The following is a 24,010-nucleotide window of genomic DNA, read 5'->3' as shown; positions in this document are numbered from 1 at the left end:
TAATTGCAGACTTACAGGAGGACTTAAGAGAATCATTGCCTGTGTCTTGCTCTAAATTATCACTACGCAGTTCTGGAAAGATCTTAGTCCTCTTGGGCAATTCCAGAAAGTTTCTGGCTTGTGTATATGCAGTCAAATTCCTCTATCGCATGCCTCAGAGCTAATGCTTCTCTAAGGCCAAATGAAAGTTCGATACAATTCTGAGATCTTCACCAGTGATAAAATTTGCATGTAGCATCTTGAGTAGAGTTTGACAGCATTTAAACCCGCCTCTGGTCTCACTTCTTCTCAGCCAAGAAAACAGGCATATCAAGCAGTTGCCAAAAGAAAGGCGAGGCCAGTGTTCACCTGCTGCTTTGCTTTGATTACTGCTACTAATTACGCACAAATTCCTTGACCTTCCAAGGGTTTATAGATATCTTGATGTCCTAGTTTCATTTCACTACCACTTATTAAATTTTCAAAGGATTTGCCTGCCTCAGGTGGTCTTTTCTTCTTCTGATTTGGAGCTACATCATTACTATTGTGACATAACAACAAACAGGGAGCCCCAAGGCAAGTAGAGCAGCTCATTCCACAGAGCTTAGAGGATTATACTTGATAATGTTTATTTGTGCAACACACACAACATCGGGTGTGAACAAAGGGCTGGGGTGGGCAGCTCAGGTTTGCCAACCATGCAGTGTGACTACCTGCAGCCAGCACAAGTCGTAATCACACTGATCCTTTTCTGGGAATGCCTGTGAGGAGGATGGTGCTGAGCCCGTGTCATCCCGCCTCCCTCCGGCAGCTGGCAAGACAGGCACATCCTCTCTGCAACTCCCCTTGCATAACTGAGGACTGAATCCAGCCCTCAGTATTTTTAGATAGCAAACTGAGATGAAATACCTTTCATTACACAAGGCGGGTTGTCTGAATCAGTTCCAAGAAGGTATGTGTGGCAGCATCATGTAAAGTCAGTCAACACACCTCACACAACCAAGGATGCAATTAAGAGGAAAAATCCCAAACGGCTCAGCCCACAGTTTTGCACAGGAAATGCAACAGAAACAGAGCACCACATTTCTTCTCTAATTGTTTCCTGTTTACATGAAACCCAGAATTGAAGGGACCCTATAAAGGCAAACACCGTAATTGCTAAGAACTGACCAGGTTAATCAGGTCTGCAAAAAGAGGTCCAGACTATGACTCAAAGACTGTCCTCTTCTTCTCTTTCAAATACTTTCTGCCCTGGACTCAAGAGGAAGAGGTTTCAATACACAAGGCCCTTTTCTACTGACAATTAAGCACATTTAGGCTTAGCCATCTTTACACTTGGGAGCCATGAGGAGTGATCCAAAAGATTAGACAGAATAGAGCAAACTCCTCCTGGCCTTACAGAAAATTGCAGCTTGAAGTTCCTTACAAAGTAGCTCATTTTCTAAGCCTTTGAGATGTTGACTAGGAGGTTTTGGTGACTTTTTTTTTTCCTGGACTCAGTCTTCCTGCTTATTTCCCCACTATTTTAACTGCTTAAACTATACTGAATTGAACTAAACCTAATACAAAATTATGTAATCAGCCTAATAATGATTAAAAAGTATGGAGTCAGCCAATTAATTCATTATGGTCTTCTAAAATGACTTCAAAATTTGCCTTTTGTGAAAACTGTGATTGACCCTAAAAATGTCACAAACCTGTGATTTTTCTCTCCCCACACAGACACTGAAGTGCAGAGAAAAACAGACGGATCTCTGTGCAGTTATCCAAGCATGGGACCGGGGAAAGAGCACCCACTGTCTACGTAAGTTTGCAGATGGGGTGGTCCATCGTTCTTCTACTGACAGATAGTAAAGAATGGTGTTATTGTAATTTTATATTGGATACTCCAGGCTGGTCACACCAACCTGTGCAGGTTACTGCATCGCCTGTTGTTACTAAGGAACAGCTTATGTAAAAGTGAAGATATGAGATTATCACGTCCTAAAAGGCTACCATTTAAATACAGAGCCAAGCCTCTCTCCACACTTAACTCTCATGGCAAGTCCCGTGCAGAGCATCCAGATTCCCACATGTCATGTGTTGAAGTTTCAATGCTCTCAGGGACTCGGCTATCTGATTTTACCTGATTCGATCTGTAGGAAAACCTTTGCTTTGGGAAAAGACTACTGCACCTATATTTGGTCTGTTACATCTATCGTATGGTTAGGACAGCTATTATGGTCCCATCCATGGAGAGCAAAAAGAAGCGGTACTAAATAAGGGAAGAAAGCCTTGGTGTCTTCAGTAAAATGATTATTTTGTAACTTAACAGTAATTGTATTAGAGATTAGCTGCTAGTAGAGAAAGTATGACTCTACCCATAGAACAACCTAAAGACAATGGTGATCTTTCTTTGGAGAGCTTTTTCTGCAAGGTGAGGACATTTCAGAACTCAGTAAAACCTGAAACTGTCTTGTGCTTTTTGCTTCTGGAAGTCTGTACTTTATGCTTCACTTCCTACTTATTTAACTTAAAATTTGTTCCTGACTTACGAATCTACCTGCAGAAAAGCATTAAAGTGAAATGCTGAAAACTTTGCTACTATATTCCAGCCCATGTTGCTACAATGACACAAGTTTAAGAATTGTTTTATGTCTCCCACATTAACCTGTTACCAGACATAGGATGGTTACCCAAGTGACAGCAAAAATGTACTGTCCTAACATATTGCGGGAGAAGTTACAGAATAAAATTATATAGAAAAGAACAGTAACAGCAGTTGTTCTACATTTCACTTGGAAAAAATAACCCTAAAAGGTTTGAAACCTTCTCTGAATTCAGTGAAATTAACTTATCTGAACTTTAAAATGTACAGCATGTTGGGATTTTAGATGTAGTTCACATTCACTGTAAGAGATTAATAAGAATCTTAATCAAAGATTTTCGATATTCAAAAACTCTAATATAGGTGAAACCTGGGCCTGAATCTTTCACGTTGTGCATGCAGATTTGCTGGATCTTTGTCCTGAGGTGAACTAGAGGCAGCTCCCTGAAGTCAGAGAAACGGTACCACCTCATGCAGGTCCACAGTCCAGGCTGGTATCAAATAAAATGTGACGCTGTGAAACACAGAGTACACACAACATGTAGTGAAGCAGCAACAGGGGTTTAGCCCCATGTATCAGTGACTGCGGGTGCAGGAAGCCTCTACAAAGCAATGCTCGTTACACTTGCTTTTGAGCAGTGCCATAAAATTGAGACACTGCATGGTGCTACTCAAGAACGGCACTATTCTCTACTCAAGGGTGATTAAACAATGTTTGTTATTAGTGTGACTGCAGCCTACTGGATAACACAGTGAGGTCCAAATACAAACACAGCTATTTACCTAACTTGGGTTAGAAATATGATTACCATTTAAATACATTTCATTGTCTACCGGGATAAGCTGTTTCACAAAACAGTTATCTAATGGCACAACTGGACACCTCTCTCCACAAAGCCCTGGACACTTTACAGAAGTGTTTATTGCTTTTCTTTACAAGCCAAAGATCAAAAGATCATGTTTTAAGCTAAGCAGATCATAACCTGAAAAAGGTGAGGAGCAAGCCAAAAAAGTCATACAGACAGAGCACTGACACCAGGAGCTGAAGACTCCAGATTTGGTTAGATGAGTTTCATCATATATGCCTTAACCAATGAATCTAACCAGTGATAATGCTGTAGCCCTTCATGAACTAATAAACTGACAGGGAGAATTTAGAGACTGATTATGGTATACTTGTAAAAAAGTATTTTGTTATAGTTGGGGAAGGGTTAATGAACAAAATCTGTCATGTGCAAGTATCTGCAACATGACTGCAATACATCTGTGGGGTATCCACATCAGCGCCTCTTTAGACTCAAGCAGATTTAAACAGAGACTGGGAGGTATTCACTCATAAATCAGTCAAATATGTAAATCTCAGGATTTGCACACATTACCTCAAGTTATTAGACGATGAAAGCTGATCCAAGGAAGGTCAGCAGGCATTTAGTGCCAATGTACACTTAAAAAAAGAGACAGAAAAACCTGACAAAATATTTAGGAAAATCGCATAAGGATTATCTCTGTAAGAGAATCAAGTCTTTATATGGCTTTGAATCTCTTTTTAAGTTAGCATTCTTTTATGGCTGCTCATGGTAAAGATGAAAACTTGTCCTATGGCACTGGTGAAAGCTTTGCCTCAGCAGAGCACAGCAGGGCTGGGTTTGCTTCCCTAAACACAACAGCAAAAATGTAGCAGCCACAGGTAGAGACTTAAAAGCTCCTTTTGTACATGTTTCTGATACCAGCCATGAGATGTATCCCTCCAAAGAGATGAACAGTCAACTGGAAGACGCTCTCCGATTGCTTAGCTGCAGTGATACACCTCCAATTCTGAATAAAACAGGAAATCATGACTAATCTTTACTTTACAGACAAAACACTGATTCTAATTTTTAAATAAAGCAGATGTACATGTAATGTGCATTTAGTTTAAAATCTGACTTACAAGATCAAAATGCCTGAATCCTGGAGTGCCACCAAATCCTAGCTAGATTAATTTTTAATCAGCGCAAATCAGGATAGAAATTGCCAGCTAGCAGAGGGTAGATTAAACATTAATGTAGTCCAGACACTTTGAAACTTAAAATTGAATTGCTGGAGAAGCACCCTTATGCCAAGAGAAAAGACATTCAAACACCACAGAAAAAAGTGTCCTGTTGTGCTGTAACCAGCAGGATGTTTCTCCTGGGGAATCTGAAGAGGGCTGGAAGCATCCTGAGCTAGGCTTCATTTCCATGAACAAGGTCGTGTGGTCTGTTGGGCAGCTTCTCAGACCTCCTTGGCTGGTACAATGTTTTATGCCTCATTTGAAACCAAACCAAATCTGTCTCTCTTTCTCTCCATCAGCCTTCCACCCAATGCCTCAGCCTCGCAGACACATACAGGCACCCTTTTCAAAGTCAGCCAGTGATGCTGCTTACAACTACAGCATCAGGCTCCCTTCTGCAGATGGTTTTAAATTTTAGTCCAAACGCAGAGCTGAAGTCTACATTGGTTAACAACAGCAGAAAGAAATTCATCCAAGTATCTGGGAAATACAAGTACTCTTTCAGACTGCTGCCAAGTCTGAAGCTTTAAAAAGTATCAACACACCGTATAGGCTAATAAATAGTACTGGATTAAACATGAATGCTAAAGGTCTATTAAAGTCATTAAAATTAACTTTACAACTTAAGACTTAATAACCTCTAATTGCATTAAGATGTCTCAACATGCTTGTAAAATAAACAGCTGGAAAATCTGGCCTAACTATCCATATAACTAATATTATGGATATTTCCTTGATTCTGCCCGCAGCCCAAAGCATCCTCCAGAGGTACAAATCTCTTCCCTTATCTCAAACAAAAAGCCAAGTAGCCAGCTTTTGGCCGAGGAAGTACTATGGCACAAAGCTGTAGGGACAGCAATTTGTGGGCCAACCAGAGTGGGAGCAGGCTTAGGGCTTCCAGCCTGCAAGGGTACTCTGGTAAGGCAACGAAACCTCCTCCTTGACTTTCTAAAAGATGGGATTTGAAAGTTCGGTGGCAAAGTCCCGGTTCCCATTTTAAACTTTGCACAGAAGCTGCTTTTCATCCAAGAAATTCATCATCCAGCTGCACAAGGGGACATAAAAATGTTATTGGGAGCAGGTGCTGCAGTCTGGAGGTGGAGGAGAGTTTATCTTCTCCAGTACCACCACTCACTCTGTCCTGTGACAGAGTGCCAAGCTGAAGAAAAAGCTTATTGCTCACCTCAGGAGACAGAAATGAAGAAATATTTTAGTACAGCAGATCTCAACAGAGTACACACTACCACTTACTGATCAAGATAAGGCACCTTTTTAAAAGCTCTTGTATTACTGTCTGTTCCGGGACTGGCTTCTGTTTACTTACTGGGTAAAATAAAATCATTTACAAATAAATGCTGCCAGACGCTCTTTGCTAGTAAATATAACTCAAATTCAGAGGAAGCTGGGGTAGAAAAGATGGGCTAATTTAATGTAAAACAACAGCTCTGCTCATCATTCAGACCCCACTGCATGGGTACAAGGTGCCAGGCACTGCTTTTGCGAACCAGTAAAAATAAGTAGGGAGAGTACAAGCACACGCCCTCCTTATATTGTTTGCACATATATTTGGTCCAATATGTATTCGGAATCAATGAAAAAATTGTAAATCCAGAAGTGAGTAAAGCTGGTCACAAGTCCTTTGCATTGCCACTGAAATGCCTGGAGGGCTTTCAGAGCTTGGTTCAAGAAGTTGACAGTCATTTCCACTACGAAGAAACAGTTAACAGGAGAAGACACCAGAGAAGCTGCATGTTTAATGCCCTCCAGCACTTAACAAAAGTCACAATCAAAAATGCCAAGATTTTCAAATGTAGAATTCGTTTGCAGATACTAAATATCACTGATCTTGCTGAACCTGGTATACTGAAACCTGCAGTAAGAAATGCCATAAATACTGTTTAGCTTGGGAAAAGCAGTCGTGCCTGAAAGGAACCAAAAAGGCAGCCCTTTCCAGGTTCAAGTTCCTTAAAGCAAAGCAACTATGCCTGCGCTTTCAGAAGGGTGCCGCAGTTCAGCTGCTGCCATGCAGAACCGGTGCACAGGGGCTGTAGTTTCAAGGCAGGAAGGGTTTCGAAGGCACTGTCAGTGCTCAATTCTGCTTGGTGATGTCAGGAGTGCCGTCTATCTGCTCTCAGTCCAACACAAAAATGGATGAGCAGGAAAAGGCGTGGAGGGAAAAAAAACACACTTCATTCACAGCAATGCTGCTGCAAGGTGATGCTGTGTGGTATGATCTCCTGGGAATGTGTATATAACACTCTTTGAACCATGAGGAAAGAAGCTGTTTGCTAATTAGCTCTCTGGTAATTGGCCATGCAATATCATTCCTTGAATGAGGACTGCCAGGAAAACACTGGACATCATCTGATTAAAAAAAGAGAAAAGAGCGTTATGTGATGGCAACTTAATGAGATGGGCTTCAAACCAGTCCTAAGCAAGCTGGACAAGAAAAATAAATGGTGGTCTGTTACGAAAAGATTGAGAAGACAAGATAGTAGCAACCACCTGGGATACCCACAGACAAAATTCAGGAGCCTAGGCTATAAATGGAAAAAAACTGAAGACGTAATTGTCCTTGCATACTAATATGGATCCTCAAACATTTTAGGAGCATCACTTAAGACCACTGGTATTTGAGAAGACATGCAGAAAACGAGCCGTACCTCCAGAAGTACACGAGCGTTGCACATCAAGAACAGACATCCTTTGAAGTGGCAAGAGACAAGGAGGCTTAATGGCTCCAAGTGAAAGATCAAAGTGGGAAAGCAAGCAGAGCTTCAAGGGTGCAGGACTGCTGCAGCTCACCCGGAGAGGAGGAGCCCAATGAAGCCCTTCCAGGAGCACCCTATGACCAGGGTGGGTGGCAAGCAGGGCCTTTGATCAGCCACATGCCTCCTGGAAAAGCAGGACAGGGAGGACCTGGCAGCTCCACCGTGGTTCTCAGCTACGCGCATGTACGGCTCTTACCCTGAAAGCGCTTTCAGACACAGGCGGCCTGTGTTGGTGTCTTCTACAGGTGAAAGCATGAGGCTGAATTTAAATTAATCAGTCAAAATAGCACTGAGGAGCAGGACCTGAAGAGACCATAAGACTGAATGCAGCTGGTGGCATGAAGTCACAGGCAGTGATGCTGGGGATGGCCCTGCCCCATGAGCAGTGCTTCACAGCCCTCCCTCCCACGCTGGGGGGTTTCAGGCCCTGTATTTTGTTGCTATTATTCACTTGTGGGTGAATTATATTAACATTAGTATCCAAATACAGATACCTCCCACTGCCACGGCAGCCAAACACAAACACGCTGATTATACAGTGGCTGGGGCACAGCCCTAGTAACGGAGATAAAAATCAACACATCCAGGGAACAAGAAAGAAAAAGGCAGTGCAAGAGTGAGTCAGCAAATGTAAGCAGTATGTTAGTCAGGCGAGCATTTCTGAAAGCACCGCAAGGTTGTTCACGCTGCAGACAAAGTCACATCCCCGATAACCTGGACGACACACCACTCCAGTGTGAGGGCTCCATCCCTTTTGCAAGAGGGCCTCTGCATTTTCATACTGTTTTGGGGAAGGCTTTAATGCAAATTTCTTCCACTGCCCCCCGCCCCCCCCCCCCCCCCCCGCCCTCCTTAAGTCTGCGAAAGGAAAAAAATCTGTGCTGTGTTTAGAAAGACAGAGATGTGAGCATGGAAATTTGATAAAGCAGAGGAGGCTGGCTGTGCTGCTGTGTCAGATGTCACGATAAAGTCTGCAGGTCTCCAGGATCAGCCCGGTCACTTGGCAGGCCACGAAACACTCCACCAAGCCTGTTTACAAATTAGCCTGTGGTCTGGCTCATCCTCCTGCCAGCCTGCATTTCTCTGCAAAACAAGTGACTTAGTGCCTCAGAGGACCACCGCAACGTGCCCCCATCAGATGGCAGTTCTGAACCTCTCCTGTCTCGGGTCACACAAATCACAAATGACTACACCAAGTTCAATGGACACAGCTGCAGAAAGCAGTGACTGGGAAGAAGCAGCAAGGTACAAGGGCAGGAAGTTTTACAAAAGTCACCAGATTTCAAGTCACCAGCAAACTTATTTGCAGTTTTTCTGATCTAAATCCTCTTTTTCTGCCACTTTGAAAATGCAGACTCTAATTAAGTCATATTCTTACACGCTGGCGCCCTGAAGAGGATACTTGCTTTTGTAAATGATATTTATAAAGCAAGAGCTATTTAATACCTGCTTAACATACACCCATAACCTTCAAAATGTCTCCTATGAGTCAACGTGCCCTGACTCAAACTGACATTTCTTTCCCCTTTCTGTTCTGTAAGGCTTTCTCCAGTGTACAGCCACTACCCCAGAGCATGGCAGAAGGTACTCTAATCCCATGCTCACATTAACTGGTTCAACACTGGAGATGGGTAGTTTTATTCTGGAAGAGGAGCACTTGCACAGGGAGGATTGCATGTAAGCCAATTGCTTGGAAACAAGCCCTTTCCAGTTTAATCTTCATGCTTTCTGGTGATCCTTGACACATTACCATTTACTCCACAGCCACATCCTCCATTTACATGCTCTTCATCAGTATTCCTGCAGGAAGCCTGCATTATGGTGGCTTATTCTGACTTCAGGGACACTCATACCTATGGCTGAACCAAATCTATGGCTAACGCTAGAGCCACCTCATGTACTCATGCACAAAAATTTACATCCTCTTCGCATTCAAGTCACAGGCATGTCTCCCACTGACTTGGATGAATCCCAGACACCAATTTTAATAGTGAAGGTCCTTGAAAGTCTGTAGTCCTCCAGACAGGTGCCTTACCCACTCTTTGAATGAAGCGGGTTGAGCAGGATAGTCTAGGGACCAGACCGCAGGGTGTTATCAGAGCACACTGCAAGATCCAGTCAGAGAGGCATGTTTACCTAATTCACAGCTTAGAGTATTTGTCCCTGCTCACGCAGCTAGAAGGAAACTGCTCAGACTGCACGGGTGCAACATTCTGGGCACACAAGCCACGAGCACCTCAGCATACATGCTCTCACGGGTACTAAATACCAAAGGACACATCATCTCCACGCTGCACTGTCTCCGAGACTGCTTTCAGGAAAGCCACGCAGGCAGCCTCCGGGCAAGGCAGCTGGAGCAGTCCGATGATTTCCTGCCTCCGTCGGTCCCTTCCACTCCGCTGCAGGATGTCATGGACCCGGGAGATGTCATGACAGGCAGCCCTGGCACAGGCACCCAATTCACCTAACTGTAGCGGCAGTTGCATCTGTGTAGCATGGGGCAAAAGTCCAGCCCTGGGAAGCTCCTCCAAGCACCAGCAAACCCAAGGCAACCTACCTTGATATCATCCCCATGTGCAACCTGGGTGACAGGGAGCCCTGTTGCCTCACAGGCTGGCTGACATTCAAGGGGCAGAATTTCATCCAGCAGCCAGGGAGAACACATGTGATACCAAGTTTATGTCTGCTGTGCTTTGACTTACTGTATGTGCAATGGGAGGCTCTCAAAAGTGCTGGAAACAGAAGTCTTGCTTCCTTTTAATGTCATATAGGACTTGAGAGCTAAGAAGAGAGACCTCAGTTGAAAGTCAACAGAACTGGTCATTCTAATCTGGCAAGTTGCAATGGCTTCGGGCAGCTCTCAGAGCAGCCCTGGTAGCTGTGCAGATCTACCACTTTCAAGGCATCCCTCCTGTTGTTGGAAACGTTACATTATAGAGCTTTCTATCGTTAAAACATCTAACTCGTGAAGAATGTGACTGTGGGATTCGGTCTAGACCTTAGCAAAGGACAAAAAAGATAGTAAATATTGTTAACTCTCCATGGTAATACACTGAATACAAGTGTCCCTCTTTCAAGACATACAGCTATTTTAACAACACACGAGCTACTTGAAATTCCACTGAGTCAAGACTCATTCTTGAAAATTTAAACAAGGCAAATAGGTTAAAGATGTCTGAAGCCAAGTTCATGTCCGCTGTAAACAGACAGAACCTGATCTAGTTTAATGGAAAAGGGCCTAACTCTCTGCCAGCAATAAATACAGATCGTAACTAAGGTCATCAGAACACAGCCTATGAAGACAAAATGCTGGAACATAATCGTAAAAGAAAAGTGTAGGCAAGATACTTGTGTCTGTCAAAAGCCTCCCTCAATTGTTTATGCCATTTTAATTGATGCAATTCAAAGCTGCTCACCGTATTCACCACAGTTCATCGAGGTAAACCGAAGGACCACTCTCAGTATCTTACATACTATGCATGCCTCCCCTGAAGCCACCAGCATTTCGTTAGGGAAGATGCTCCATGACACAACAGCTGAAGTCACAGGGACTGCTAAGGCAAGAAGAGCATTTGGAAAGCCTGAGGTCAAAATCTGCATTCCCAGCTTTAACACTGACATATGACAGATGCTAACCGATCCTTTTTTGTTATCCTAGTCCACTTTTCTTCTCGATCAAGGGCATGCTACTACAGAAAGCACACAGGAGCTCTGCACATTCATGACACAGAAAAAAGTTATGGTAGCTCTTAAATTACTATTTCTCTCTAATCTCTAGATTGCCCATATTATCAGCCTGGTGTGTATTTTTTTCCTAAATATAGACACAATCTCTTTTCTCTTCATATTCTTCTAGCATCCTTTCCAATTATTCCATTTACAGTAATGACCATTTCAAAATATGTGAATTGTCACAATTATTTTACATACCAGATGCTACATTACATTTAGCCAACACCTACAAGTATAGGAACTAAATCTCTTACATTGAAGCCAACAGAAGTTTTACTGTAGACTTTATTTAGGATTTTTCCAGCTAGTGACTGGAAAGTAGCTTTTAAGAGGGAGGTCCTTTTATACCACGATATGATTGGGGCTGAGGAAAGCTACAAGCAAGCACTCTTCTTTTGTTATTGCTTTAGTCCAGAAACCAAGGACCAAGCAACTTCATCAGAAGGTGGCAGCAGGAATACCCCAACATAGTACTTCCTCTGTTCATCTGGAGACAGCTCAGAACCAGACCAGCTCCATCAGCCCAGCACCAAAACACATGCCAGCTTTTCCCACTGCGCAGGCTGTTCTATGCAAGCATACAGGGCTTCCCTAGCCACCCATGCTGCCAGCCTGACTGTTCCTAAATGGGAAAAAGATACACAGAAAATTAAAGAGGGAGTGGGAAAGGTTGATAAAAAGGAAAAATCAAATAGCTATCTGAAAAAAGAAGAAAATGCATGCTGCGGGAGAAAGGAAGAAGGATGGTTGGAAATAACTATGGTCCAGTTAGCTCCCTGGAGTCTCTCTATGTTTGGTACAGACAAGGGAGCGGTTTTAGGACGCAACTTATCTCTCTTAGCTCCCTATTTCAGGATGAGATGACTCAGACACCTTACGTAGCAGGAGTCTATGTGTGCACAGACAAATCCTATCACCAAGGCCTGCAGGGTGCTCAAAGGACTGAAAGAGCGAACACTAACATAAAGTGTCTGTAATCATCAAATACCAGGATCTTGGACATGCAAACCTCCTGAGCAGGATCACAAGCCATACGTGGAGGAATCTGGGAAAGGCATGCACTGTAACGACCATCTTTATACAGGGGTACCGTTACAGAAGGATCACCTCTCATGAACATCTAGGGCCAGGTGTTCAAAATGTTTCTTTCAATAAAACATTTTCTTTCATTTCCTAATAGGCGTGAGCATCCTGGGTACGACAGCCTTGTGATAGTCTGGCTCTAAGTGTTGCAATAGAAACACCTGATGTTGATCCGATCTTTCAAACTAAATTTTGAAATTTGTCCATGACGTAAGCACTGATGTAGGAAGGGAGCTCTTGGAAAATGCTGCAAAGCTTACGGCAAATTGTTAAAAAATGAAAAAATACATTTCAGAAGCCAGTGAACAAGGATACATCAACTGAGGATTCTTTTCAGTGCTACAACACTATTTTTACCCCTGATGTTTGGCTGTCTGGAGCTGTCGTCCCTCCACGAGTACAGATGTAAAACTCCCCACTGCGTCACAGACGGTGGCAATGTAGGGGCACAGATCCGGCTCTCATAAGCCAAGCAATAATTTATCTAAACCTTTTCAAAAATAAGAATGAGTTTTGTCTGCCTGGGGTACTGCTAGTCTTAAACTAAACCCACAAGCTGTTAGGGACAAGACAGAGTTTTTCATAGCATCCATGGACAGTGCCTTGCACAGGGGTAATCTCGCCTAGCACCAGACCCCCAGAAATGCTGCAGTATGTAAGATTGCTGGGCATTTTCAGCATGAACTACCAATCCAAGTAAGACTTAAAAATAACGGATTTAACTCCACAGTATTTACTGAGTTATGAAACAACAAATAAATGATTTAACAAAATAAACTGATGGTTTGTGTACACAGAGCCATTGCAAGAGGGAATGTCACTTCCAGACAGTTCTGGCATGACTGGTACCAAAAATAGTATTTTCTTTATCAGGCATGTGATCAAAAAGGGGTATTTGAGCACAGAGGAGCAATCAGGTCAGATCAAGGCTTGAGCTTGGTCAGTATCTTCTTTCAGACAGCGGCCAACAGCAACACCTTATGAAAAAACATAATGGGGCAACGGCCTCCCAAAGTAATGTAAAGACAACATTATGCATCTTGAAATATTTCTACCTGTTAAACAATCTGTTTCATCAGGGGTCTGCAGTCAATGCTATGCACTCTCATACTTAGTACATCCTCACAGCTTCAGCTTTTACCTAGGAAACATAGTGAAATCACCAGTGAGTTTTGCTGGGTTTGGATCAGTTGCCCATGAGCATGGAGATGCCCGCGCACAAGGGCTGGGTCCCCATCCGCACCCAGGAGAGGGGACCCAGCAAGCCCCCCTGATGACAAGACCCTGAGGTCTAATGTTGGCCAGGGCAGCCGTCAGCCCCTGAGCTACCATGTCCACAGAGCAAAAGTCTTTGTGAAAGCACAGGCAGCTAATGAAGACAAGAGTCTGGACACCATTGCGGTGTACAAAACAGCTTGGAGTTTCCTGCTTGGCTGTCAAACCAAGGCAGATGAAGAAACAAGAAGTAAAGAATTGAAATGTAAGGCATCCACAGAATTTCCTGCTAATATTCAATGTCTCTCTTGGTTGTGACCTGCAAAGACGTGGAAAAGGAGTTCGACAGCCAGCCCCTCCAGGGAGAAGAAAAAAGCAGAAAATCTGGGACTTTCAGCTGCCTAGAGATTTGGAAACCACAAAATTCCTATTAGTGTTTACAGAAGACCTGCATTCAGCAGATGCACAACAGCAGACCTAGATGGAAAATTCCCAATTAAAGCTAAAAGGAAAATTACATAAGGAAAAAGACTTTTTAAACATGTGTTAATAAACGCACTATCTGAATGGGACAGTGCAACAACTTTGGCATCCTGCTTTTGTTTATACTTAGGGGACTTTACTATCATCTGAAGTACCTCTTAATGGTTCTAAATAAAAAATAAAAGAAGAGGAAAAAAAAAAACCCCAGACAATTTTATTAGCCAGAAGATCAGACCCATCAATAATATCATTCTAGTGTTTTTACTGAGATGAACTTGGCCCTGGGATTGCTCTTTCCAGGTGTATTTATACTACTGATGGCTCAAGGCATACAGCGCAGCTATTTGTCCTTAATAATGCTCTTGACTAAGCTTAAGTTTTATGTCCAGGGGTAACTAAGGCCATCAGATATAAAAACCAACGCATTCAATTTGAGGAGCTCATAATCATGGATGATGTCAAATTCATTTTTCACTCAGTTTGCATGCTTCATATGTTGAAACTAACTACCAACAAATTTTTAGAATGCTATTTAAAAATTATCATCAGAATATGTTGAATAGTCTGAAGTTTTATTGGACTATTTGGAAGGACAGTTCCTTCCATAAATGTGCAATTAAGAATGGTCTGGACTTTTGCAGTTTAATTGCATTACACCAACAATAAACTGCCTTGCCTCTGATAATTACAGCAGCTCTTCTCAGTTACCACAATGAAGGAGACAAACTTTGTCCCACATCCTTGGCAAGAATAAAGTGTTCATCAGTGCTAGTACAAGTGTAAAGCTGCATAGTAATACTGTAAGACCACTATGCTTTGTTTTAATGTAGTTACTCATACGGGTCTTACCACCTCAGGATCACCTTTGTGACATGGTAAAAAAACAACTTTGACTATCCCCAGAAAGGAATTGTTCCCCATTTTACAGCTGAGGAACTGAGGCACAAAGAGCAGTTTTCAGAAACAATACAGGTCCCCGATTTCCATTGAAATTGTGGGAATCAGGCACTTTCCAAAAAGAACTGCGCCTGACTGACTGACACCTGACTTGTACAAGGTGGCTATGGCAGCATTCAGTTTGAAGTCAGGCTCCCCATGCCCTCAGAGACGTATTGCTCATCATTTCCCTGCATGCCATGTAGTGCATAAACCACTATGTATACTCTGCACAGCCCCAACCCCCCCAGCATGAGGTAAACCATTGACAGGTAGTGTTGCTACTTTGGATCTGAAAGCAATAACCACCACATTGGCAAACCCTGCACACAAAGCGATACAATTTTCTCCTTGAATTAGCCTGGGTGCAATCACAGCCCCGCTGTTTCCTGTTCTGCTGCCAGCTTGCCTCACGCTAACCTGCGTGTCCCTGCAGAGTACCCCACCAGGCTGCACCGGCCTCCCCCAGCCAACCCAGCCCCAGGGGATGTGACGCTGTGACACAAACAGGAGCAGCATGGTTTGTAGTAGCAGCAGCTTGGGACACTTTGGTCAGGGATGGGGCACCACTGTGCTAGGCACTGTGCAGATAGAGCAAATGCAAAACCCTTCTACCCAAACCTGGGACAAGGCTCAAGTGGGCTGACAAAACAGTTGGTAAGAAAAAAAGCACTGGGTAGCTGTATGCAAGTAACGTGGTTACACAAATAGCTCACATGTTCATATAGTCCGAGTCAGTGAAAAGTTTATTTTCATTTTAGCCAATGCTAATTCACATTTTAAAATAATAATATGTTTTAACCTCTGCCCATTTCCATCAAAAGAAAAAGAATCTAAACTCTCTCTTGATTAAGCTTTCCAAAAAGCATCTTGGGTCATCTTGCCTTGTGCAGTCCCAGTGGATGCTGTACTACAAAAGTCACTCTCAAAGCTGTGCAAAGCTTCATAAACCCTAATAAAAGTTTACCATCGAAGCAAAAAAAAAAAAAAAAAAAAAAAAAAGACACCTCAGCTCTGTACCCTCCAATGTCTCCAGCTCTGTACTGGTAACACTTTTGCAGAGAAGAGTCTCTGCATCTCTGCATTCCACATCAATCTGTCCCTGCTCCCTGGACCCCCAACACACCAAGGGTACCAGCCTGCCAGTGCCGACACAGTCATGAAGACAGAAATTCTACAGCCTTTCCCTTACAAATTTTCCCCCCTTTTTATCTCTCTATATATCGCTAAGAGTCAGCAGATCAAAGTCAGCTGAAAAAGGGCTTGGGATAGACTCTGGAACAAGAGACTGCACAATGATAAAGGAAGAAAAAAGTACAAAACATCCTTTTATTCCCAGTACCGCTGTAGATGGCTGTGGAGAAGAGACTGACGGCAAACGCAGCGCATAAATTTGCGAGTTAAGTACTCAGCCAGACCTTTCTCTGCTGAGACCAACAGGAACGTGCCCACGTTTGACTTTTTAAGGAGCAGTAGAGGTACTGGACATGAATGCTCACTGTGTTTTCAGCAGGGGAGTCAGGGAAAAGGCCAGTTATGTTAGGTGTTGCAGAAAATGGAGTAACTGAGACCCCTAGTCACACAATGCGGTACATGCAGTGGTCTCCTGCTTACCCTGAGCCCCATTAAAACACAACATCTACCAGCACGGAGCTCATTAAAAGACCAGGATCTAACAAACTATTGCAGCCTGGCTACAGTGCTTCTCTTACTAGATTACAGACAACCAGACTGCACTCATTTGACAAAGGAGGAGAATATGGAAGCTGCCCCCGCATAAATTTTATTCACTGCTTTTAAAAAAGACATTTTATAAAGATTTCTAGGTTGGAAGGGTCATGCATATGCTATGTCCGCCTCAGAAAAACAAACAGGAAGAAAAAATGCGCCAATCTAAATAACAGCGGCTCGTCATCAAGTTATGATTAAAAATAGGCAACCAGGAAAGAAACGCTGCTACAACGCCCAGAAGCACGTGCAACCTGACAGCAGAACAGCCAACAGCAACTCATGTGCCGTCATACAAACCGCTGTCTTCTCGACGTGGGGCAATGACCTTGGCCAAAGATGCACTTTGCGCTCAGGCTGCCTTCATCCGGCATGCAGAAGAGGTGATGGAAGTTGATTTCAGGTTGCACTTTTGCCAGGACTAACCAAGTAGAGACACTAACTACCATGTAACAGCCCTACCACCACATCCTTGTGAAGTTACAGCCTGGCAAGACTGGAAAGCTGGACCAGTGTGCAGGGCATCTCCTCCCACTGATTCCACATGGATTTAACCAGTGGATTACAAAGGTCTGTCTACCTGTCTCTGCACGGATGCCTGTGTCCAAAAACTAGCAGAAATAGCCACAGAGGCGAAAGTACCTCTTTCCAAGAGAAAAATTTCCTGTAATTCAACATGGCCAGGTGGTTTAGAGGAGGAAGGAGCTAGCTGGGCACTCTGCACCCCAATCCCAGGTGAAAACAGCTTCTTCCTGTTGCTCCTGTGCCCAACTACAAAAAGCACCCTGGCTCCAGGGGTTCATGCCACCACTTGCTACTCAGCCTGTGCCTGCAGAAACACACCCCTCTGCTTTCAAAACTTATGCCTAATTAAGGATATGAGCTACTTTTTCAAGAGTGCCAAAATAAGTCAGCATCCTACATCTCTTCCCAAACAAAAATGCTCTTGAATGTCCATATTCACTTTTGAAAATGATGGCAAGCTCCTAAATTACTTCTTGCTCCATTCTTACAACTTTATTATTCCCACAACGACATGGTGCTTCACAAAATAGAAGAGATGTCTTCACTCTCAGAGGCTTAAAAATTAATGAAGCAACATGATGAGAGACGTGTTCATACTCCAGGGACAGAGTAAGCAAAAAGCCAACGCCTATGTTTCAGCAGTAGGCTGAATCCAGAAGATACCAATGTATTTATCTTCAGGATGACATTTTTGTGCCACGATCTTTTTCTTTTTTCTTTTTTTTTTCTTTTTTTTTTTTTTTCCCCCAAACGCACACACATACAGAAAATACCTGAACTCTGAAAGAACATGTACTGTTATTCCCCATAGACTCCATCCCCATATTTCCAAGGAGCCAAAACTCTGTGATACTCCAGTACACTGGCCTTTTCCTCAGAAAGGCAAAGCAGTGGGTATCCTCTAACCTCTGCAGTACCAAAGCTGCTGTGCGCTGGCGGCCCTGTCAGCTTTATGGCAAATTTGCACAAGAGTGCAGCAAAAAACCCCTCTGGGGGATGAAATGTGGAGGTAGGCTAAATTCTTGGGCTGACTGAATTTTGCTCAAGTAAAACAGTCTCTCTGTGGTAAGACAAATTCATACATCTTCCCTTTGAGTCCTTGCCACAGCACGGAGAGAAGGACAGGGTGACTGCAGCGTCCCCTCCACATCCTTCACTGGCATTTAGCACGAGCTAAGGAGAAGGAAAAAAAAAAAAAAAAAAAGTCATTTACATCAGTTTTTGGCTGCCACGCACGTATGCCTGGAGAGATCCACGCACAGCCTCTCACTCTTGATTTCTGCATGAGGTAAGCACAGCTGAAGTGGATGAGGGAAGCTTGTTCTGCATTTAGGAAACAAACCTGCCTAGGACGATGGTGCTTGTATGAATTATTAAAAGGCAAGTGTATTTTCAAATCCAAATTAGCTGACCCTCTGCTCTGCCACATCTATCTCCAGTTTTGACTGGAAAGAGAATCACACCAAAGGGCAAATTTCTCTCAGCATTGGCTGCACTTTCTGCCTCTCGCCACATAAAAGTTTTGGTAATAAACGGTTAAAAAGTACTTCCTGCACCAGGATGTTTTTTTCAAATACACAAACATTTATATTCATCTAAGGTTCACAAAGTTAATTTCAGAGTGGAGTCTGAGTTGCCAGAGCCCTTTAAAACCAAAAAATGCTCAGCTGCCCCTACGCTTCTCTCTACTGAAAGCTCATTAATGAAAACAGCCAGCTTCGCAGCAGAGCCCCCCAGCATCTTTGGGGAATAACCAGCTCCGCTTGCATCCCCCTCATCTTCCTTTGCTCCAACCCGGCTCCCACTACTACCTGCAAGCACGCTGCCGGCTGCCAAGAGTTAAACGTTGGCATTTCAGGGAGAAAAACGGGAGAGGCAAAAGCCAGGAGAGGCAAAAGCCGGGAGAGGCAAAAGCCGGGAGAGGCAAAAGCCGGGAGAGGCAAAAGCCGGGAGAGGCAAAAGAGAGAGGAGTGAGGGCAGCAGCCAGCAGGAGGGCAGCGGTGCTAGGGGCAGGGATGGCTGGAGCTCTGCAGCAGCCGGCGGAGCAGCAGAGGAAAAGTTTCTGTGATTTTAGGCAAGCCCTCGCGTGACGTCACCTCGCCCAGATAATCTCGGCGCAGTCAGCACAGGCCTCCTGCCTCCCCATTGGTGAGCCCCTCGTCAGCAGACATCTGAAGATAATTATTATTGGCCAGACAATTATAACAGGAACAACTGTCACTTCGTGCTGATGCCCGAACCTGGTGCTCTGCAGCACGATGGAGAAGGACCCCAGCGGTCACCGCTCCGTCCACGCATTTCTGCCACTTTTGCTTTCCTAAGCACCGGCTGGTTTTTGCTACCTCACTGCCTGCGGCTGGGAATCAGGACCTCAGCGCTGCAATCCTTTTGGCTGTACGTCTGACTGAACTGCGATTTTTCTGCAAAAATAGTAATGTATTTATTCACAAGAAATAAAGGACTAGAATGCTGCATGAATTCTCATGCAGCAGTTTTAAGGGGAAAAAAAAAAAAAAGTCCTCTGCAGATTATTTACTTCATCCCTCTTCCCCCTTTGTAGAAGTTTGGGAGGAGATGCTGGGAGAATTTGATTCGAAAAATCATTTTAAGCAATTATTTTAATAAACATCTGACTTAATCCTGATCATACTGAAATCAAACCTCCCACGGTCCAAGCACAGTAAGATAGTGTATCTTATCTTAAAGCAATATGGTATCTCATATTAAAAGGTACCTGATGGCACTGTACATAAACATACATCAACAACAGCTTTCCCACAACATAAAGCATAAAGAGTTTCATAAGACTAAATGGATCTGTAGTACTTTAACCTCCTGAAAACCTCTCATTGCTTGTTTAGGTAAGACGACTAACTGGCAGCTCCCACCCTCAGAGACCAGCAGGCTGCAGGTCTGCCTTTCCAGCCTGCAACCTCGCTCTGCTCCTCGTTCCTCCCTGCAGGAGAACGAGGCGGTCTGGGGGCTATACCACAAGGGCATGGTTATGCATACAGCCAAGCATTCAGGGAGGCACAAAACCCCACCAGCTTATAAGTATCAGGGAACAGACTATCCATTTTTCCTCTGTCAAAACAGTAGCCTCTTTACAGCACTGCTAATCTAGGCCCAGGCTCTAAAGAGGTCCCAGCGTGATGCACATTGCAGGATGGGGCCTCCCTAAAGTGAAGCTAGAACATCTGGAAGGAAGCAAGGAGGACCCCATTCACTGCCATTAGGCCAATTTGCCATCAAATGGGCTCCATTCATGCCAGCCACAGAGGGATGATTTCCAGGGGCAGATGGCAGTGAGGAAACAAACCCTAGGATGGGGATGTGCTGAAGAAAGCCTGGGTGCCAGCGACTCGTGAGTGCAGAGGACATGCACTTGGCCCAGGGAGCCATGGAGCTTGGAGCAGGCTCAGAGGACAGAGGCAAAGGAGGGGCGGGCCTTGGGTGAACAGAAGCAGCCACTTCATTCCTTGCACTGTGATCCATCCAGACCAACTATACCAGTACCTAGGGGCATGCCACTACCCCCTACACTCTGTGTACAAGCTTTTCCAGCTTTAGTCTTATGCAGTTATAATTAAAAGGGCTTGTCAGTGCTTTACCCAGCTCAGAACCCAGAGGGTACGTAAAGGGATTCGTGTCCTTCCTCAAACTGGGCTACATCTTCATATGCGACCTAGTCAGATTCCAACAACGCTTGTCAAAATCCAAAAGACAGAGTCAACTCGGTAGAGCCACTTCATCCCTGCTAACACCCTACAGCCTTTTTTTTCTTGGCCTTGTAAGGTATCAAGAAATATTTCTGAGACAGAGCAAAATAACAAATGCCACACCTATAGAACTTGTTTACTGCCATGTTAGGCATTGTAATAGTATTGCATCCTAATTTAAGTAGTGTTTACACCATAAAATCTTGTCACAGTCTTTCCTGAAGCAACTCCACTTAGTCCATCTTTCTGCCCAAACAACAGACAACTGTGTTTATCCCCACAAACTACTACCTAACAACCTCATCTTAGGATGCTCTTACGTTAATGATGTGTACATTAAGGCTATGCCTACAGAGTCAAGAAGCCATGTACTGGCATTGATGTCTGCATAAGCAAACTTACCGTGTCACCCTGATAGGAAGTGGAAAAGCCGCCTTGTAAGGCCCTTAGCTGCTGTATTTTACCAGTCAAGCTCCCTGGCAAAATTCAAGTGCTGGAACAGGGCTTGTTTCACTAAGCAAGCAAATTTCCTGAAGATAAAAACGCACAATTTAACCTGAAACTTGGAAGAGTCTTCAGCAGCATTCTCAGGAAAAGCCTGCCATGACAGAGACATCAGAAGGCACAGCTCCGTTTCATTTCCAGAAACGTTCCCAGGCCACAGGCAGATCACTCTCCTTTACTTTCATGTGAATCAAAGCTATTAATTCATCAGCTCCCTTAGAGAAGGCAAAACTAGACCGAAAAGCATGTGCGTGTGGATCACCATGTCCCTTTATCTGTACAGCAGCAGCGTAAAACTGATGGTCTCCGGCTTTGAACCTGGGAAGTGGGAGCCTGACGTTACGGGAGTCCCAGCTGGCGACCTCTGCAGCACATGAGATTGCCAGGGAGACTTTAATAACACTGCTTAGCATTTACATAGTACGTGACATCTTCAAGGCACTTGGCAAATGCTACCTAAGTGATTAAAGCACCTCATGAGGGCATTTCAGCATTATTAGCCCCCCACCCAGTCTTTCCCTGCTGGGGAAACTGAGGCCTTAGAAGAGGTTATGTAATGTTCCCAAGGTCATGTCATGAAGTGAAGGAAAGCCAAGAAGAAGATGCAGGAGTCCTGGTTTTTAGTCATGTTCTTTCAGCTAAACTGCATCCCTCCTGGGCTATTTGGCTATTACATACACTCAGGTTTCACCCCCTCCACCTTCTTTCACCAGTTTGTCCTATTCTGATGCCAATTTTCTTCTGGAACATGGGAAGAATCCAACACTCCCAGCCCAAGAATACCTATATCCTGAAACATGAGTGACACTAGGCACCCCACAAGAGCCAATGAGCTCACCTGCAGCAGAACGTTACACTGCCCTTAAAAGTCTTCAGACAAGTCACTGGAGGATTCTACCAAGTCCCTGGCTGAGATCCACCTAGGATCTGGGACCATTCTGCCTTGCAAATGTAGACTCCAAAGCTTGGACCCAGAGACAGTCCTATCCTGCCATCATCACATGAGGGTGGCATGGGGAAGGTCCTCACTCAGAAGACATGTGGATGAGGGAGCCCGAAAGGGCTGGCGGCACTGCCGAGGGGTGACATGCGGGCAATGGGAAAGTCAGGGGCACGCTGGGGAGAGACCACGGGAGCAGCAGAAAGGACAAGACTGGGCAACCAGGTGAGGGTGGCCGGGGACGGTGCAGCAGCGAGGGCAAGGTGTGCACACAAGGCCTGTGCAGGTGGACGAAGCCAGGACGAGGACTGGGAGAAAGGTGTGGGCAGGTGCGATGGAGAGGGGGATCCTACCCCCGAGGGCTACCCGGGGGACCCCGCAAGAGGGTGCAGGGGCAGCTGAGGCGCCCCCTCCACCCCTGCCTCCACGCTGCCGGCCGAGGCCCGGGGATGCCCCGGGGGCGGTGCGGGGCAGCGAGCAGGCAACCGGCACAGCGCTCCCCTTCGGCGGGCAGGGCTGCGTGCGGGCGTGTGTCCGTGTGCGTATCCGGGAGGCTCTGTCTTGCCGCCACCCGGGAAGCCCCGCCGGGTCTCTGCGCAGCCCCCCGGCACGGCGGATCCCGCCGCGGCTCGGCTCGCCCCGGCTCCCCGGCCGCACGCACACGCCGGGAAAGTTAATAGCCGCATGGCTGCAAATGAAGTTTTATGAGGAGCTGGGGGAGGGGAGGGGGGAGGAATAGGGGCCACAGGCGCAACTTGTTTTATCGGCAGGGAAGCGGGAGGGACGGGCAGGGATGGAGGCAGCGGAGGCCGAGGGCAGAGCCGGGGCACGTGTGCGGCTCTGCGCCGCCGGGCCAGCCGGAGGGCCGGGGCACGGCGGGAGGGAGCGGCGGCGGCGGGGATCGGGGCCCGCACCGCGCCGCGCCACCGGCGGGATGCCCCGGCCTTGCGTAGCCCGGCGGGGAGGCGGCGGGGCGGCCGCCGCCCGGGAGCGCAGGTAGCGCCGGCAGCAGCGCCCGTGTGCCCGCGCACGGCGGCGGCGATCTGCACCGCACCGCGCACCCGGATGGGCTCAGCGCCTCCCCGGCGATGCGGGCGGGCGGCCGACGGGGCCCCGGGGGCGGCACTCACCAGTTCTCCTGCATCCACTGGATGGCCGCATGCTCGTTGAACTGCTTCTCGAATTCGTATTCCTGCAAAGTCAACACTGACATGTTCATTGGCCCAGTGGCTGCGGAGCCGCTCCCCGCGCCGAAATGCTGCCTGCCGCCGCCTCGGGAGCCGGGCCCCTGCGCGCCCGCCGCCGGAGAGCCCCCGCCTCTGGCCTGGCCCGCCCCGCCTCAGCGGTACCCCGGGTTTATCATAGCTCCGCTCCCCTCCGCGCCTCTCCTCCCGGGCCCGCCGGTCTCCTCCTCTTCTGCGGCCGCCGCGCAGCGCCCGGGGGCGGCGCGGTCTTAGTGCCCGCCCGCCGCCGCCGCCACCGCCGCCCGGGACACCCGCCCCCCGCCGCCGCCCCTCGCTTACCCTCCGCCGCTCCCCGGCGGACGGCGCCGCTCGGCACCGGCGCTGCGCTCCGGCCTGGCACGGAGGACAAACCCCCCCACCCCCACCCCCCAGGCCGCCAAAAATAGCCACAAAAATAGGAAGCCCCCACCCCTGTGGTGAAGCGCTACCGCAACGCCCTGCGCGCCCTCCCCGGCCACCCGGGAAACGAAGCAGTACAAGCGAGGTTTAGCCTGAAAAGCAAACGCATACACCTCCCTCAAAACCCGCCCCC

General features: G+C 46.1%; 1 protein-coding gene across 1 annotated transcript in view; it reads right to left on the bottom strand.

Moving 5' to 3' along the window:
- The window catches only part of ELOVL6 (ELOVL fatty acid elongase 6), a 75,752-nt gene extending 52,299 nt beyond the window's left edge, over nucleotides 1–23,453 (bottom strand). The window contains exon 1 of the mRNA XM_086464425.1: nucleotides 23,365–23,453. Coding sequence (XP_086320551.1) covers nucleotides 23,365–23,453 — 89 coding nt within the window. The remainder of the gene's footprint in view (nucleotides 1–23,364) is intronic.
- Between the last annotated feature and the right edge of the window lie 557 nt (nucleotides 23,454–24,010).

This window comes from Leptosomus discolor, chromosome 4 (genome assembly GCF_034619465.1).
Source record: "Leptosomus discolor isolate bLepDis1 chromosome 4, bLepDis1.hap2, whole genome shotgun sequence".
Lineage (NCBI taxonomy): Eukaryota > Metazoa > Chordata > Aves > Leptosomiformes > Leptosomidae > Leptosomus > Leptosomus discolor.
The sequence above is the reverse complement of the archived record's forward strand: the minus strand, read 5'-3'. Positions and strand labels throughout refer to the sequence as shown.